The 18524-nt window shown below is 40.0% G+C and overlaps 1 protein-coding gene across 1 annotated transcript in view; it reads right to left on the bottom strand.

Annotated features, from left to right (window-relative positions):
* The window catches only part of LOC133660511 (collagen alpha-1(XIV) chain-like), a 243948-nt gene that overhangs the window by 214303 nt on the left and 11121 nt on the right, over nucleotides 1-18524 (bottom strand). The window contains exons 9-12 of the mRNA XM_062064049.1: nucleotides 15274-15419; nucleotides 15044-15173; nucleotides 13650-13789; nucleotides 5015-5141 (exon numbers count right to left, since the gene is read on the bottom strand). Coding sequence (XP_061920033.1) covers nucleotides 5015-5141; nucleotides 13650-13789; nucleotides 15044-15173; nucleotides 15274-15419 — 543 coding nt within the window. The remainder of the gene's footprint in view (nucleotides 1-5014; nucleotides 5142-13649; nucleotides 13790-15043; nucleotides 15174-15273; nucleotides 15420-18524) is intronic.

Here is an 18524-nt window from a genome sequence, read left to right as displayed (position 1 = left end):
TTTTGATATTTTTTATTTTAAAAAGCAATACAATATATGTATAAAAAAGATACATTCAGGCCTCCACTCAGACTTGATCCCGGGGACCCCAAAAGGTTTTGGTCAAAAAAAATATTACAAATGTGTCATTATTTAGTATTATTATTATTATTCAAGGTTTAAATCTCTAGATCAACATTAGGTCTATCTGTCAATATAACGCTTTTAAAGATTTAACTTGTATGCTTTGAGACACTTGTGATTTAGGGCTATATAATTAAACATTGATTGATTGATTGATATGCCATTTTTGTCAAGGAAAACCGTGTTTTTTATGGACAAAAACACAAAATATGCAATATTTTCCCCCAATAAAATTTTAAAGTGGAATATTTGAGATTATATAATAATTGGAGTCTTAAAAAGGTCAATAACTCATAACAACATTGATTTTAATTCATTATTTTTTTGAGCAATGACACTTAAAAAAAAAAAAGTCCCACTAAAATTATTGGGGATCCAAAAGGGTACTGCTCAGTAAAGTTTAAAAAAATAAATCCAACATTTTTTTAAACTTTTACCACAATAGTCTCAAGATCAACTTCAGATCTATCCGTCAATTATAAGTTTTATTGTTGTTTTTGTTTTTTGTTTGTTCGTTTTAGGCCCTTCTTTAAAAAAAACTTTGTACTTTGGCAACCAAAAAATATGCAACATTTTCCCCCCAAAATATCTCAAAGTGGAATATTTAATGTGAAGTAAATGGAGCCTTAAATAGGTCAATAATTCATAATGACATTGATTTTGATTCATTATTATTTTTTAAAGAAAGAAACAGCCTGCATGCCAGCTTTGTGTTATTAGAGTAAATAATGCAACATTTTCTTGTTACATTTCACCTGTTTGCTCTTTTATACCACTTTTTATGTTTTTTATTTTTTTTCATCGTATTTTTAGAATGTGCCGTGGGGCCGTAAAAAATTATGTGCGGGCCGCAAATGGCCCCCGGGCCACACTTTGGACACCCCTGATCTATGGACTCCGGGATGATACTTGATTAGTATTAGAACCGGCCCGCAGGACACAACCACCAGCTGCTGCTGTTTTGCACGCACCAATACTCCATCAGTGTTGGTGCTAGGAATTTTCAAAATGGGGTCCCAAGGACCCCATCAAGTCATAAAAATGGGGTCCCCCAGTACATTTTTGGGGTCCCAATTTTTTGTAACCGTTTTGAAAACAAATGATAAATGTATGCATTATCCTGTTATATCTCACATTCTATATTGTGTTTTTTGAACGTTACTTAATTCATTAAAAAAAAATAATACAAAAGAAAACACATTTTTATGCATATGTTAATTTATTCAGTTATAAACATTCATTCACTTTCTTCTTCCCTTCATGGATCTAAACTTTACCGCTGCCATGCATTTTTTTCTATATTTTTATTGTAATAATTTGAACATTGTGTTTGTTCTATTTTTGGCCAAAGTAAGACAAAGAAAACAATCTGAAGTTGTCTTTATTTTTTAGTTTTAATGCCATTATTTTAATAGTCCGGCCCGCGTGTGCACAGATTTTCCCCAATGCAGCCCCTGAGCTAAAATGTGTTTGACACCCCTGCGGTAGAATCTCGTTTTACGAACCCCTCGTTACACAAACTTTTGGATTTACGAACCACATACCAAATAGAAATATACTTTGTAGGGTTGTCCTGATGCTAATATTTGGGTACCGGTACCAAAATGTATTTCGATACTTTTCAAAATAAAGGGGACCACAATAAATGCCCTTATTTGCTTCATTTTAACAGAAAATCATTAAAACATATATTTCTTATTGCAATCAAAGAACAATGTTGTCATTAAATAAGATAGTGAACCTATATAGACACCTTTTATTTTAGTAGTAAGTAAGCAAACGGGTTACAAAGGCTCCTAATTTGGCTGCTGACAATGCAGTAACATGTGTCATTTCCTATTATATCATTTTGTCAATATTATGAGGGACAACTTCTAGAAAATGATTTATTAATCTACTTGTTTATTTATTGTTTTCCACCTACACTTCTGTTAAAATGTAAATAAACAATTATTCTACTGTTGTTTGGATACTTTACACATGTTTTGGGTGATACCACACATTTTGGTACTCCAATACCAAGTAGTTACAGGGTCATACATTGGTCATAATTAAAGTTCGTATTTCCTGGGTTTATAAACAATAAAAAAATGACAACAGATTTTGTGATAGCAAAAAATATCGATGTAATCATTATAGTATCGTCTATATACGGCTTTGGTACGATGTCTGTGTAGATCTTCCATGGCATTTGTTTACATTCAGGAGCGCGAGCTTGCTGTTAGCGGTTAGCTATTTTATTCTCCTACAATGCGTAGTGATGCATGTTTAGCTGTAAGGACCGTAGTTTATTTGTCGTCATAGAGGAGAGGATTTAGAAGTAGCTAAAACACTGCCGACTGCGGATAGACGTTAGCCGCTTGCGAGCTCTGGTTTAAAGTACCTCTTGCAGAGCGGCGCTTTAGTGTTTATAGCTTCATCTTTATTGTTAGTTTTTAGGCCAAAATGCATCCATTTTACCCTTTTATGTGTGACTGCTGGAGTGTTATTTTTCAGAAGCAGTATAGTAGCAGTATTGTACCGTTTTAAATTTATTAGGACCGCCATACCAAACAAACCTAATGCTTTTTTTTGTCCAAACCTTGTTTTAGTGTTCGAACATTTCCTCCCCCATTGTGTGCCTACAGCACATCCATTGTGAGCCGGCTCAGCGATCTCTGTGCTAATTCAATCAGAAGAGCAGCGCTGTCGTTAGCTACTGTGCCAATTGCTACTTGTGTGCTTTTAAAGTGAATAGAGCATTGTTGTAGTGATTTAGGTTGCGAGCATACCTTGCTAGCTCAATATGAGTCCAAAGAAAGAAACGTACAAGCGATGTGTGGTTTAAAACAGCGTTGTCGACATTGTCTCCACCACTCCTCCCCCTCCCACTTTCTTCGGTTGAACTTCAAGAAGATTAACCAACAAGGTAAAGTGGATTTTATTTTTTATTCCTAAGCATTGTAGGGATCTGGCTGTTAAAGTTAAGGAATTGTGTTATTTCAAACTGTAAGTGAACCACAAGGCTAATGGCTACATAAGTGGAAGTGGGACAGTTGAGGAGTTGTTGTTTTTTGGCTTTATTTGACTTTATTAAATTGAAAGTTTATCCATCACCACCTTGTTATGTCTGTTGGATTTTACAGTCCTGTATACCGCTTTATATAGTGCCCAAAGTGTACAAACCTTTACTAAAATATGGACTTTTGTCACTGGAGCCCATTATTCTTATTTGCATTGTTTCTTATGGAAAAATACATCAAACTTTTATACAAACCCCGTTTCCATATGAGTTGGGAAATTGTGTTAGATGTAAATATAAACGGAATACAATGATTTGCAAATCATTTTCAACCCATATTCAGTTGAATATGCTACAAAGACAACATATTTGATGTTCAAACTGATAAAAAAAAAAATGTTTGCAAATAATCATTAACTTTAAAATTTGATGCCAGCAACACGTGACAAAGAAGTTGGGAAAGGTGGCAATAAATACTGATAAAGTTGAGGAAAGAAACACTTATTTGGAACATCCCACAGGTGAACAGGCAAATTGGGAACAGGTGGGTGCCATGATTGGGTTTAAAAGTAGATTCCATGAAATGCTCAGTCATTCACAAACAAGGATGGGGCGAGGGTCACCACTTTGTCAACAAATGTGTGCGCAAATTGTTGAACAGTTTAAGAAAAACCTTTCTCAACCAGCTATTGCAAGGAATTTAGGGATTTCACCATCTACGGTCCGTAATATCATCAAAGGGTTCAGAGAATCTGGAGAAATCACTGAACGCAAGCAGCTAAGCCTGTGACCTTCGATCCTTCAGGCTGTACTGCATCAACAAGCGACATCAGTGTGTAAAGGATATCACCACATGGGCTCAGGAACACTTCAGAAACCCACTGTCAGTAACTACAGTTGGTCGCTACATCTGTAAGTGCAAGTTAAAACTCTCCTACGCAAGGTGAAAGCCGTTTATCAACAACACCCAGAAACTCCGTCGGCTTTGCTGGGCCTGAGCTCATCGAAGATGGACTGATACAAAGTGGAAAAATGTTCTGTGGTCTGACGAGTCCACATTTCAAATTGTTTTTGGAAACTGTGGACGTTGTGTCCTCCGGACCAAAGAGGAAAAGAACCATCCGGATTGTTATAGGCGCAAAGTTGAAAAGCCAGCATGTGTGATGGTATGGGAGTGTATTACTGCCCAAGACATGGGTAACTTACACATCTGTGAAGGCGCCATTAATGCTGAAAGGTACATACAGGTTTTGGAGCAACATGTTGCCATCCAAGCAACGTTACCATGGACGCCCCTGCTTATTTCAGCAAGACAATGCCAAGCCACGTGTTACATCAACGTGGCTTCATAGTAAAAGAGTGCAGGTACTAGACTGGCCTGCCTGTAGTCCAGACCTGTCTCCCATTGAAAATGTGTGGCGCATTGTGAAGCCTAAAATACCACAACGGAGACCCCCGGACTGTTGAACAACTTAAGCTGTACATCAAGCAAGAATGGGAAAGAATTCCACCTGAGAAGCTTAAAAAATGTGTCTCCTCAGTTCCCAAACGTTTACTGAGTGTTGTTAAAAGGAAAGGCCATGTAACACAGTGGTGCACATGCCCTTTTCCAACTACTTTGGCACATGTTGCAGCCATGAAATTCTAAGTTAATTATTATTTGCAAAAAAAAAGAAAAAAGTTCATGAGTTTGAACATCAAATATCTTGTCTTTGTAGTGCATTCAACTGAATATGGGTTGGAAAGGATTTTCAAATCATTGTATTCCGTTTATATTTACATCTGACACAATTTCCCAACTCATAGGGAAACGGGGTTTGTATTTACAAACCGCGCTAAAGAAGCAATTACGTTTGTAAATCATCTTTTCACTGTATCTGCCAAACTTACTTGTTGTGAATCTATCAGCGAGTGCCTCTGATTGGTCCTCATCATACAGTGCAAATAGAGCTACTGAGTACTCCATCAGTGATGTCAGTCCACTGAGGCCATACGAGCTCACAGGCCCAACTTCCACCTGCAGAATGAATCAAAGCGGAATTCAGATGATAACAGTTCAGTGTGTGTGATTTGGATTAAAACAGGGGTCTCAAACTCAATGTACCTGGGGGCCGCTTGTTGTCAAGTATTCACATCTAGAATCACGTTTAACCACGTGACTAAATCTATCAATGGCCTTCAACAGCAGCATAGTGACTCTGTGCTATGGTAGGCAACTACTACTACTAGTGAAGGATAATAAACAACTGTGTTTACTGTGTGAAGATGTACTTCTAGTTTCCCAGCATGCTTTGCGGCACTTGTCTTGCAAAAAGTTGTATAGGTAACATGTTACGCGTTAACATAGTTGTTCATTTTTCCCATAGTAGCAGTAGTTGCCCTGTGTGTGCTTGTTGAGCTGTCATTTTGTGTTTGTACGGTGGTTGTCGTTAATGTTCTGTCTAGAGCAGTCATTCCCAAACTGTGGTACTTGTACCACTAGTACTACACAGACTCCATTTAGTGGTACACCAAAGAGTCACTTGATTAAAGTACAGTGATTTATTTTCCTATACTCAAACACAGTGTTACTGTTCAAACTGTATGTAATGTTATAGTAGCCAAACATATTAAATATACCGTATTTTTCGGAGTATAAGTCGCACCGGCCGAAAATGCATAATAAAGAAGGAAAAAAACATATATAAGTCGCACTGGAGTATAAGTCGCATTTTTGGGGGAAATTTATTTGATAAAACCCAACACGAAGAATAGACATTTGAAAGGCAATTTAAAATAAATAAAGAATAGTGAACAACAGGCTGAATAAGTGTATGTTATATGACGCATAAATAAACAACTGAGAACGTGCCTGGTATGTTAACGTAACATATTATGGTAAGAGTCATTCAAATAACTATAATATATACACTACCGTTCAAAAGTTTGGGGTCACCCAAAACAATTTTGTGGAATAGCCTTCATTTCTAAGAACAAGAATAGACTGTCGAATTTCAGATGAAAGTTCTCTTTTTCTGGCCATTTTGAGCGTTTAATTGACCCCACAAATGTGATTGATTGATTGATTGATTGATTGAGACTTTTATTAGTAGGTTGCACAGTGAAGTACATATTCCGTACAATTGACCACTAAATGGTAACACCCGAATAAGTTTTTGAACTTGTTTAAGTCGTGGTCCACTTAAATTGATTCGTGATACAGATATATTAGAAAAAAAACTTCCGGTTCCGGTTCACCGTGCGTGACTGCTCGCCGTCTGTTCGCTGTTGCGAAAAAGCTAAGTAGCGCTCTATCTGTGTGCTTTTAATTGTTCTACAGCTTTCTTTATCACTTCTCAAACATTTTTAGTGGTACTATTTAACTTGCAAATCACCCGATCTCTGTCCCACCACCCTTTCCTCAGCTAGCCAGCTGCTAAGCTAGCGCGGAGAAAGGCAGCGCCGGTCAGTAAGAAGCTACTCCTACAGACCGCGACCACTTCCCTGAGGACAGCAGGAACTTCACTCGGTGACAGAAAACACTGTGAGTAATGGCTTCCTGCGCGTCTTGCACCATACTCACGGAGAGGTTGGCTCTGCTAGAGGGCCGTGTCCGCCAGTTAGAGCAGAGTAATGTCGTAACTTTAGATGTTGCGGACACATCTGCTAGCGTTAGCTGTAGCGAGCTAACTAGCCCAGCTTGTAGCAGTCCTAAGCGGCCTACAAGCTACGGTGTACCGGTTGAGACGCATAATAGATTTAGCTCTTTAGCTAGTCCTACACCCCAGTCTACCGGGCACCACACCTTAGTTATAGGGGACTCCATCACCCGAAACATAAAGCTTAGCAAACCAGCCACAATAAAGTGTATCCCCGGGGCCAGAGCACCTGACATTGAAGCTAATCTTAGGGAGCTAACTCGCAACAGGCCTAGTAAACACGTACGACAGGCTAATCGCACCACTAATTATGCGAATATAGTTGTACACGTTGGCTCCAATGACACTAGAATGAGACAGTCAGAGATTACAAAGAGAAACATAGCCAGGACTTGTGATCTCGCCAGAAAGATGTCCAGGCATCGAGTAATTGTCTCTGGCCCCCTGCCTGCGAGAGGCAATGATGAGAGATATAGCAGATTAGTCTCGCTTAACAAGTGGTTGGCTAGCTACTGTAGGACGCAGGGACTAACGTTTATTGATAACTGGCCCTCTTTCTGGGGCAAACCAGGCTTGCTGATGAGAGACGGCCTTCACCCTAACCAGGAAGGCGCCATCATCCTGTCTAGAAACATAGACTACTATTTAAGTCTCACTTGACTGACTACACTAGAGCAAGCCCGGTCACAGGCAATTACAATGTCTGTTAGTCCGGGTGAGGAGTCAGTTAAGCTAGAACTAGCCAGCGCCAGGCTGGATAATCCATGTACGCATAGCAATTCTCTTAGAATAATACACAATTCACATAATGTTTTTTCTGTTGTGTCTGTGTCAGAGGTGGACATGCATTCTACTGAGGTGGCAAATTATGATATGTCCAGTCTATTGCAGCACCAAGCAAACAATCGGAAAATTCCCGTCATATCAATTCCTAGATATGGTCGAAACTATTTAAAGTGCACTACGCATAATAAACGCAACATTGTTAATATTGCCACTACGGATAATCTTAACAAAAACTCGTCAAAACAGCCCAATACCTATACTATGGGCTTTTTAAACATAAGATCATTGTCTCCCAAGGCGTTATTGGTTAATGAGGTCATTAGAGACAACAATCTTAACGTCATTGGTCTTAGCGAAACCTGGCTCAAACCGGACGAATTTTTTGCGCTCAATGAGGCATCTCCTCCTAACTATACGAATGCGCATGTTGCCCGCCCTCTTAAAAGGGGAGGGGGTGTCGCACTAATATACAATGAAAATTTCAACCTTACCCCTAACCTAAATAATAAATATAAATCGTTTGAGGTGCTTACTATGAGGTCCGTCACACCGCTACCTCTCGACCTGGCTGTTATCTACCGCCCCCCTGGGCCCTATTCGGACTTTATCAGTGAATTCTCAGAGTTCGTTGCTGATCTAGTGACGCACGCCGACAATATAATCATAATGGGGGACTTTAATATCCATATGAATACCCCATCGGACCCTCAGTGCGTGGCGCTCCAAACCATAATTGATAGCTGTGGTCTTACACAAATAATACATGAACCCACGCATCGCAACGGTAATACAATAGATCTAGTGCTTGTCAGGGGTGTCACCACCTCCAAAGTTATGATACTTCCATATACTAAAGTAATGTCCGATCATTACCTTATAAAATTTGAAGTTTTGACTCTTTGTCAACAAGCTAATAATAATAATAACTGCTATAGCGGCCGCAACATTAATGCTGCCACAACGATGACTCTTGCTGACCTACTGCCTTCGGTAATAGCACCATTCCCAAATTATGTCGGCTCTATTGATAAACTCACTAACAACTTTGACGATGCCTTGCGCGAAATTATTGATAGTATAGCACCGCTAAAGCAAAAAAGGGCCCCTAAAAGGCGCACCCCATGGTTTACAGAAGAAATTAGAGCTCATAAATTATCATGTAGAAAACTGGAACGCAAATGGCGCGCGACTAAACTTGAGGTTTTCCATCAAGCATGGAGTGATAGTTTAATAACTTATAAACGCATGCTTACCTTAGCTAAAGCTAAATACTACTCAAATCTCATCCGCCTCAACAAAAACGATCCTAAATTTCTGTTTAGTACAGTAGCATCGCTAACCCAACAAGGGACTCCTCCCAGTAGCTCCACCCACTCAGCAGATGATTTTATGAATTTCTTTAATAAGAAAATTGAACTCATTAGAAAGGAGATTAAAGACAACGCATCCCAGCTACAACTGGGTTCTATTAACACAAATACGACTGTATATACGACGGACACTGCCCTCCAAAATAGTCTCTCTATTTTTGATGAAATAACATTAGAGGAATTATTACAGCGTGTAAGTGGGATAAAACAAACAACATGTTTACTTGACCCACTTCCTGGGAAACTTATCAAGGAACTGTTTGTATTATTAGGTCCATCAGTGTTAAATATTATAAACTTATCACTTTCCTCCGGCACTGTTCCCCTAGCATTCAAAAAAGCGGTTATTCATCCTCTGCTCAAAAGACCTAACCTCGATCCTGACCTCATGGTAAACTACCGACCGGTCTCCCACCTTCCGTTTATTTCCAAAATTCTCGAAAAAACTGTTGCACAGCAGCTAAATGAACATTTAGTGACTAACAATCTCTGTGAACCTTTTCAATCCGGTTTCAGGGCAAATCACTCTACGGAGACAGCCCTCGCAAAAATGACTAATGATCTATTGCTAACGATGGATTCTGATGCGTCATCTATGTTGCTGCTCCTTGATCTTAGCGCCGCTTTCGATACCGTCGATCATAATATTTTATTAGAGCGTATCAAAACACGTATTGGTATGTCAGACTTAGCCTTGTCTTGGTTTAACTCTTATCTTACTGACAGGATGCAGTGCGTCTCCCATAACAATGTGACCTCGGACTATGTCAAGGTAACGTGCGGAGTTCCCCAGGGTTCGGTTCTTGGCCCTGCACTCTTTAGTATTTACATGCTGCCGCTGGGTGACATCATACGCAAGTACGGTGTTAGCTTTCACTGTTATGCTGATGACACTCAACTCTACATTCCCCTAAAGCTGACCAACACGCCGGACTGTAGTCAGCTGGAGGCGTGTCTTAATGAAATTAAACAATGGATGTCCGCTAACTTTTTGCAACTCAACGCTAAGAAAACGGAAATGCTGATTATCGGTCCTGCTAGACACCAACATCTATTTAATAATACCACCTTAACATTTGACAACCAAACAATTAAACAAGGAGACTCGGTAAAGAATCTGGGTATTATCTTCGACCCAACTCTCTCGTTTGAGTCACACATTAAGAGTGTTACTAAAACGGCCTTCTTTCATCTCCGTAATATCGCTAAAATTCGTTCCATCTTGTCCACTAGCGACGCTGAGATCATTATTCATGCGTTCGTTACGTCTCGTCTCGATTACTGTAACGTATTATTTTCGGGCCTCCCTATGTCTAGCATTAAAAGATTACAGTTGGTACAAAATGCGGCTGCAAGGCTTTTGACAAAAACAAGAAAGTTTGATCATATTACGCCTATACTGGCTCACTTGCACTGGCTTCCTGTGCACTTAAGATGCGACTTTAAGGTTTTACTACTTACGTATAAAATATTACACGGTTTAGCTCCAGCCTATCTCGCCGATTGTATTGTACCATATGTCCCGACAAGAAATCTGCGTTCAAAGAACTCCGGCTTATTAGTGATTCCCAGAGCCAAAAAAAAGTCTGCGGGCTATAGAGCGTTTTCTATTCGGGCTCCAGTACTCTGGAATGCCCTCCCGGTAACAGTTAGAGATGCTACCTCAGTAGAAGCATTTAAGTCCCATCTTAAAACTCATTTGTATAATCTAGCCTTTAAATAGACCCCCCCCTTTTTTAGACCAGTTGATCTGCCGTTTCTTTTCTTCTCTCCTCTTCTCCCCTGTCCCTTGCGAGGGGGAGTCGCATAGGTCCGGTGGCCATGGATGAAGTGCTGGCTGTCCAGAGCCGGGACCCCGGGTGGACCACTAGCCTGTGCATCGGTTGGGGACATCTCTGCGCTGCTGACCCGTCTCCGCTCGGGATGGTTTCCTGTTGGCCCCGCTGTGGACTGGACTCCCGCTGATGTGTTGGATCCACTGTGGACTGGACTTTCACAATGTTATGTCAGACCCACTCGACATCCGTTGCTTTCGGTCTCCCCTAGAGGGGGGGGGTTACCCACATATGCGGTCCTCTCCAAGGTTTCTCATAGTCATTCACCGACGTCCCACTGGGGTGAGTTTTTCCTTGCCCGTATGTGGGCTCTGTACCGAGGATGTCGTTGTGGCTTGTACAGCCCTTTGAGACGCTTGTGATTTGGGGCTATATAAATGAACATTGATTGATTGATTGATTGATATACTATCATATATACTATCATCATAATACAGTCATCACACAAGATAATCACATTGAATTATTTACATTATTTACAATCAGGGGTGTGGAGGGGGGGTGGGGTGGGGGGGATATGGACATCAAGTAGTGGACATAGAGAGAGAGAGAGAGAGAGAGAGAGAGAGAGAGAGAGAGAGAGAGAGAGAGAGAGAGAGAGAGAGAGAGAGAGAGAGAGAGAGAGATCAGAAGGCATAAGAAAAAGAAAAAGTATCTGCATTTGATTGTTTACATTAGAGTATTAGCAATCCGGGGAGGGTGTTAGTTTAGGGTTGTAGCTGTGATGCTCCAGAAACTCAATCTGCTCAAAGGAAGGTCAGTTTTGTAGCTTCTGTAACGAGCTAAACTGTTTTCAGATGTGTGAACATGATTGCACAAGGCTTTTCTAATCATCAATTAGCCTTCTGAGCCTATGAGCAAACACATTGTACCATTAGAACACTGGAGTGATAGTTGCTGGAAATGGGCCTCTATACACCTATGTAGATATTGCACCAAAAACCAGACATTTGCAGCTAGAATAGTCATTTACCACATTAGCAATGTATAGAGTGTATTTCTTTAAAGTTAAGACTAGTTTAAAGTTATCTCCATTGAAAAGTACAGTGCTTTTCCTTCAAAAATAAGGACATTTCTATGTGACCCCAAACTTTTGAACGGTAGTGTAGAACATGCTATACGTTTACCAAACAATCTGTCACTCCTAATCGCTAAATCCCATGAAATCTTGTACGTCTAGTCCAGTGGTTCTTAACCGTGTTGGAGGTACCGAACCCTACCAGTTTCATATGTGCATACACAGAACCCTTCTTTAGTGAAAAATAAAAAAAAATTCAAATTCAAGACAAAGTGATATGCTTTTGGTAACACTTTAGTATGGGGAACATTTTCTAAGTAACAAAGACTTAATTTAGAGTTATTTGGTTAGGGTTAGGGTTAGAGGGTTAGGGCCAGGGTTAGAGGGTTAGGGTTATAATAAGGCCATGCCGAATAAGGCATTAATAAGTACTTAATAATGACTAGTTAGGAGCCAATATGTTACCAATTTGCATGTTAATAAGCAACTAATTAATGGTGAATATGTTCCCCATACTAAAGTGTTACCATGTTTTATTACTGGTGCACAGAATGAACCGTGCATGAACATCACCTTGTTCAAAGAACAAAACCAGCACAGTGCATAAACTCACAACAAATTACACACCTGAAAATCAGTGTGACTTCTGCTGTTGCCGTATCCGTAATATGCCGATAGGGAGAAGCCCGACTCACCGAACCCCTAGGGTTCGATCGAACCCAGGTTAAGAACCACTGGTCTAGTCTCTTACGTGAATGAGCTAAAAAATATTATTTGATATTTTACGGTAATGTGTTAATATTTTCACACATAAGTCGCTCCTGAGTATAAGTCGCACCCCCGGCCAAACTATGAAAAAAACTGCGACTTATAGTCCGAAAAATACGGTACTTGTTGAATAAAACCTCTGCCTTGTTTTTGTTTTTTTATACTTAGGCCTATTACGCTACTGTATTTTAATGTTGGTCATTATGGGGGTACTTGGAAAGCCAAGTTTTTCCTCAGGTGGTACTTGGTGGAAATAAGTTTGAGAGTCACTGGTGTAGAGGTGTTGAAGATTTCCACAGTACATTTAACTATTAGTCACCCAGGGTGCACATGCTGCTTTTACACTAAGTTGCTGCCTGGAGGAGGCTAACTTTCAAAAGTATTCTAAGCATTATATACTGCCCTGTACCGGCTTTGAGCACATAAAGATTAAGATTAAGATTAAAGTACCAATGATTGTCACACACACACACTAGATGTGGTGAAATTTGTCCTCTGCATTTGACCCATCCCCTTGGGGAGCAGTGGGGAGCAGTGGGCAGCAGCGGCGCCGCGCCCGGGAATCATTTTGGTGATTTAACCCCCAACTCCAACCCTTGATGCTGAGTGCCAAGCAGGGAGGTAATGGGTCCCATTTTTATAGTCTTTGGTATGACTCGGCTGGGATTTGAACTCCAACCTACCGATCTCAGGGCGGACACTCTAACCACTAGGCCACTGAGATGGACTATGCCCCACGCAACACACGCACATTAATTATATTTGTTGTCAGCTAATGATAGCGTTTCAGCATAGTTTAGCGACTATTATTAGCTATCACTGAATGTGTAGCGTACCGTAACAACAACATGACTGCAAATTGTTAGTTGTTTTTCTGGGACTGCTTTTGTGTATGCGCACGGGCTGCAAGTCGAGACCCCTGGTTTAAAATAAATCAAACGTTATAGGAATATGTAGGGGTGTGCTGCTTGTACTTGTGCACATGCATTGCTCATAAGTAATTGTAAAACTGAAGTAAATCTATAGAACTTAACATTTGAAAGTCACAAAGTTGTTCCACAATAGTTTACAAAGTAAATACATGCGAGACAATGCTGAACACACACACACCTCCTCTGTGACCTGCCCGTGTGTTTTGACCCACATGATACGATAACCCGTAACTCCTCTTCCTGAAGCGTCCCAGCTGATGCGTGCCGAGTTGTGGGTGATGTCAGAGAATTGGAGGTTACTGGGGGGATGCAGTGATACTGAGCAGAAAGCGAGAGGATGGCAACTTCAGAAAAAATATTCCATTCTCACTGGACACTTCAATAGGGACACCTGGAGAATCTTATGAGATCCAATACAGAAGTCATATAAAAAAATGTGCCTTTACAAAGATAATATTGCTTAGCTTTGGTACTGAATATTGAGCTTTGGTATTAATTTAACAATATGTTTATTATTGTGATTGTGGTTGCAAGAGAGTATAAATATAGTGTATAAATAGGAGGATCTAAACTTTTTCCAAGGAAGAATACAGAAAAACTGAAATATACATTTCAAACATTTTGTGCATTACAGAAGTATAGAAATAATGTAGGTCAAAATATCTCAAGATTTATACACAAAAACAAATAATCTTAAATTTCTGTTATAGGTGACAAGAAAATTGGTGTAAAATTTAATAAAATAATTGTGTGAATTACAGAAATATATAAATACTATAGGTCAATATATCCTGAGCTTCATGAGAAATATAATGTAATCTTAGATTTGTGTTATAGGTCACAAGGCAAATTAACGTGAAATTTAATAAAATGTATAATTATAAGGATGTCAAAAATAACAAGTTAACTCGTGATTACCGGTAACCACAAAAAAATATCACATTAATCATGTACATACGCAGATGAATCACAAAATTCATTTTGACTGTACATGTTCCTTTATCTTAACTGCGGATGGTTACCTAAAAGCGTGGGTTGTTATACGGTCAGTGATCAGGCCAATGCTAACCCACTGCAAAAATTAGTGAGGAGACTGTTGTGCTTGCTAGCCACTTCAAAATACAACCTGATTAGATAACTTTAGATAATACTGTTAGCAATTTTTGAGTAAATAAATGACTTGCATTCAATTAAAAAGTTGTATTTTTAATTCTGTATGACATTCTGACAATAAAATATATATTGGGCACATTTTTAAGTTAATTTATATCATGCAAGTAAATGATAACCTGTGACTAATTCAAATTCAAAAGAGTGATTAAGCTTTGTTTTTTTTTTAAATAACAATTTGACAACAGTAACATTTATTGCTGCATGTATTATATTGATTGACTGCTAGAAAAAGAGTTTCAAGCCAAATATGGACACCCTAGATTGACACTACTGAAAACCACAAAAAAATCTAATAAAGGACTGTTGTAAAATCTGCATGTATTTAGATACTGATGCAACTTTTGTGCCATTTCACGTCCAAGACACTCATCACAAAACAGTACAAACCATATCACTCACACGTAGTTTGCTGATTGGTAATGGGGTCACTGGCCTCCTCTCCATACATTGCATAAACAGTGACGGTATACTCAGTGTGTGGGATCAGACCATCCAACTTCAGCTCTGTCACTGCATCTGACACCTTGACCTGTAGACAAGAACACAAACTTCCTCAATAAACACAAAACTATGGTCGATGAGTTCATTCAAAGTGTAAACTTAAACATCTCATTTATTTTAAACATGACCTCTTTCTCGTCCATGTCGCCGTCGTCTGTGAGCGGCGCATAAAGCAACATGTAGCCTGACGCTCCCTCCACACTGTGCCATCTTGCTTTTATGCTGTTATGAGTCACATCGAACAGCTGGAGGCCTGTCACTGAGGGAAGAGCCACTGCATATGTACAAGACCACATACAGGGAAAATGCAATTAGAGCAAGAAGACCGGCAAATGTTAGATATTATATCTTTTTATGGACAGTTTATCAACAGGCCGTTGCACAATCCTTACGAGAGTACGTTTGAATAGAATATTATTTTCTGCTTCGTCCACCACAGCCAACCTGCTACCTTCCAAGTAACAGTACTTTTAGACTATCTATGAAGTAGCACAACATGGACTGTTCTGCGAAACAGCTCGACATGCAATATATTCAAATATTTAAACACAACTTAACTATATTAATAATTTAACACAAAAAAATACTTCAATTACAGCAGTTTGATCAGAAAAGTATACAGAAATATAAACAAACAATGCCAAATTATAAATCTTGATTTGTAGACTGACATATATAATATAGTATGTGCTATATTATTTTGATCCTATACAATTTCACAAGAGGGATTTAATTGGAGTTCAAAACAAATAAGACAAGCTGTCACACATGCTGGACGAGTCTGTGTTTATTACAATTTGCTAAAATGAATTAAATAAACACTGTAATACATGTAAGGGTAATGCATAATTTACTTTTGTCATTCTACAAACCAACTATGTTAAAATAGGAGGAGTTGCCATTGTTTGGTTGCAAGTTTGTTCGCAAAATAACTCAAAAAGATTTGGGCAACATTTCAGGAAATGTCTGAAATGAGATAAGGAAATGTGATTAGATTTTGGTCCTCATCCGGATATTTCTTACTTTGTTACCTTGTTTACGCTTATGGGTGTATGCTCGCAGCCAGATGAAGACAAGATATTTATTACGCTAAAAATAGCTAAAAAAAAAAAAGATCAACTGATTTTTATCTATTTTTTAAAAAATATCGGAAATTAGATAAGGAAAAAATAATTACTTTTTGGGTCTGATCCGGATCACCGACTGGATATAAGACTTTTTTAACTATTCGGAGGGAGGGCCTGGCCATTCCTGTTGATATTTACCGGTACATTTTAAAATACCTCAGCCTATGAGCGCATTATGTTCCACGACCAAGCACAACTGGAATATTCAAATCTTAAAGCAGCCCTTCCATTGAAATGAATGGAAATAAATTTAATCCGTGCTTGGCCTAGCCTCGCCTAATTTAGCCAAGTTAAGGGAATGCTGGTCAATAGGGCTGAGATAGCAGAGAGTAATGACGTTGAAAAAGCGGATATTCCTAGTTATGCTATCTCCCATAATCAGTGTGGTAAATAAGAGTGGACACTTTTCAGGTGATGTGCTAGGAGTGTTACTAGGCAGCAGCGGAAGCGGAGAGGACCACACCCGTGTTTGTAGGACAGCAAAGCAACAGATTCTAATGGACACCCAAAACAGCTTCAGGCGGCTCATAAAGCCAAGCCCTGGGTGAAGGAGCAAGTCTCACCAGAATGAGGATGTCGGATGGAAGGCTGTGGAAGTTGAACCGTTGCTAAAGATTTTGTTGGAAAACAAAGATATTTTGATTTCGAGCTATGAGCTAATGCTAGCAAGTAGGACCGGATTTTTGGGCACGGCTCTTTTGGCGTTCACTGTGGCATTACACCGTCTAGCAGCCCAGAAGCCCGTAACTTAAATTGCGCTTGCAATTTAAAGAAAAAGAAAAAGCCGAGAGACACCTCATATTTCAAAACACCCGTAGATTAAGGTACTCGTAAATTAAGGTACCACTGTTCAGGAAAATTCCTAGGAAAATGGGTAAAAATTTATTTTCATTTTCATTACAAAATGCCATTAAATTAATACAATAAATAAAACAACAAATAAAACAAGCTTTTGACAGGACTCGATCTCCTGTTCCTTGGATTAAAACATAATTTTATTAAGAACTGCGGCATTTACTCTGAAACACAATGGGTTGTTAGCGTGACTGATATATTTTATAGCATTTAATAATGTAACATGTTGTGGTTAAGCTCCCAGCATGCACTGCAGACAATTGTTAGTTGGCACCAAGAGTTCAGGTGGTGTCACTGTTGGTTAAATGCTCTCTTCTTGACAATAAAGCAAGTTATTTTGGGGTTTCCCATCTCCACAAATTCTTGCAATGCTAGTCCAAGCCTGCCACATTGGTGTCAGAAGTAGGATGGGATGGCAGCTATGCTGGAGGAGATTGAATAACTGATCTCACGTATTCATGTGATGGAGAAGGCTCAACCCAAGAAACTTGGAGACATCTCTGCAAGAATAATTTCTCCCATTGAAGTGCTGGCTGGTCATCTTAGTGGAACCAGAGATCCTCGACCAGTGAGGAGTGATCGCTGCTTGGAGGTGCAGTAAGGAATGACCATACAGCCAGCAGCATTGAAGGAGAGTGATCGCCGTCTTGTGGCCCAGTAGGGAATCACCGTCCAGCCAGCATCAGTGAGGTAGAATGGTGCCGCAGGGCCTCTACGGGTGAAGGCTGGCAGGCCGACAACAACCACGCTCACGAGCAGCCACAGTGCTATCAACGGTGCTTAACGGCCGGAGCTAAGAGGCGATGAAATTGCCACTTTATATTGGAGAAGATTCCCCGGAGACTTATCTCCTCCAAGTGCATTTGGCTGGTCAGTTTAATGGCTGGTCAACAGAAGAGATAGCAGTCCAAGTCGCCCTCACCCTGGAAGTCAGAGCACTGCAGATCCTTACCGACATAGAACCACAAGAGAGACTGAATTGGCTAGCTATCGAGGAGCACTACAGCATCGTGTTGGTCTCCGCACCTACGCTGATGATGCTTGGGCAAAGCTAGTCCGCCGCCAGAGGAAAGAAGGGGAACGTCTGGGTGCCTACACCGCAAATCTCCGCCTTTACGCATGTCAAGGGCACCCTTCCTTTGACGCTGCTGCACAAGAAGCTTGCTCTCCAGGTCTTCGTTCGGGGTCTACAACCAGAACGACTCCAACAGCAAAGCTACCTTGACATGAGGCATATGGCTCATCAAGCAGACTTTGACGTCAGTGACCCCGAAGAAGTCACCTGACAAGCTATCAGCACACCCCTTCAACAACCTTGTAAGGAAACAAGGAACCAGGTTGCCTAACGACCTACAGAGGGATGCTACCAATGTGGAGAACCAGGCCACATTGGGCAC

Source organism: Entelurus aequoreus, linkage group LG11 (assembly GCF_033978785.1).
Source record: "Entelurus aequoreus isolate RoL-2023_Sb linkage group LG11, RoL_Eaeq_v1.1, whole genome shotgun sequence".
Classification (NCBI taxonomy): Eukaryota; Metazoa; Chordata; class Actinopteri; order Syngnathiformes; family Syngnathidae; genus Entelurus; species Entelurus aequoreus.
The sequence above is the reverse complement of the archived record's forward strand: the minus strand, read 5'-3'. Positions and strand labels throughout refer to the sequence as shown.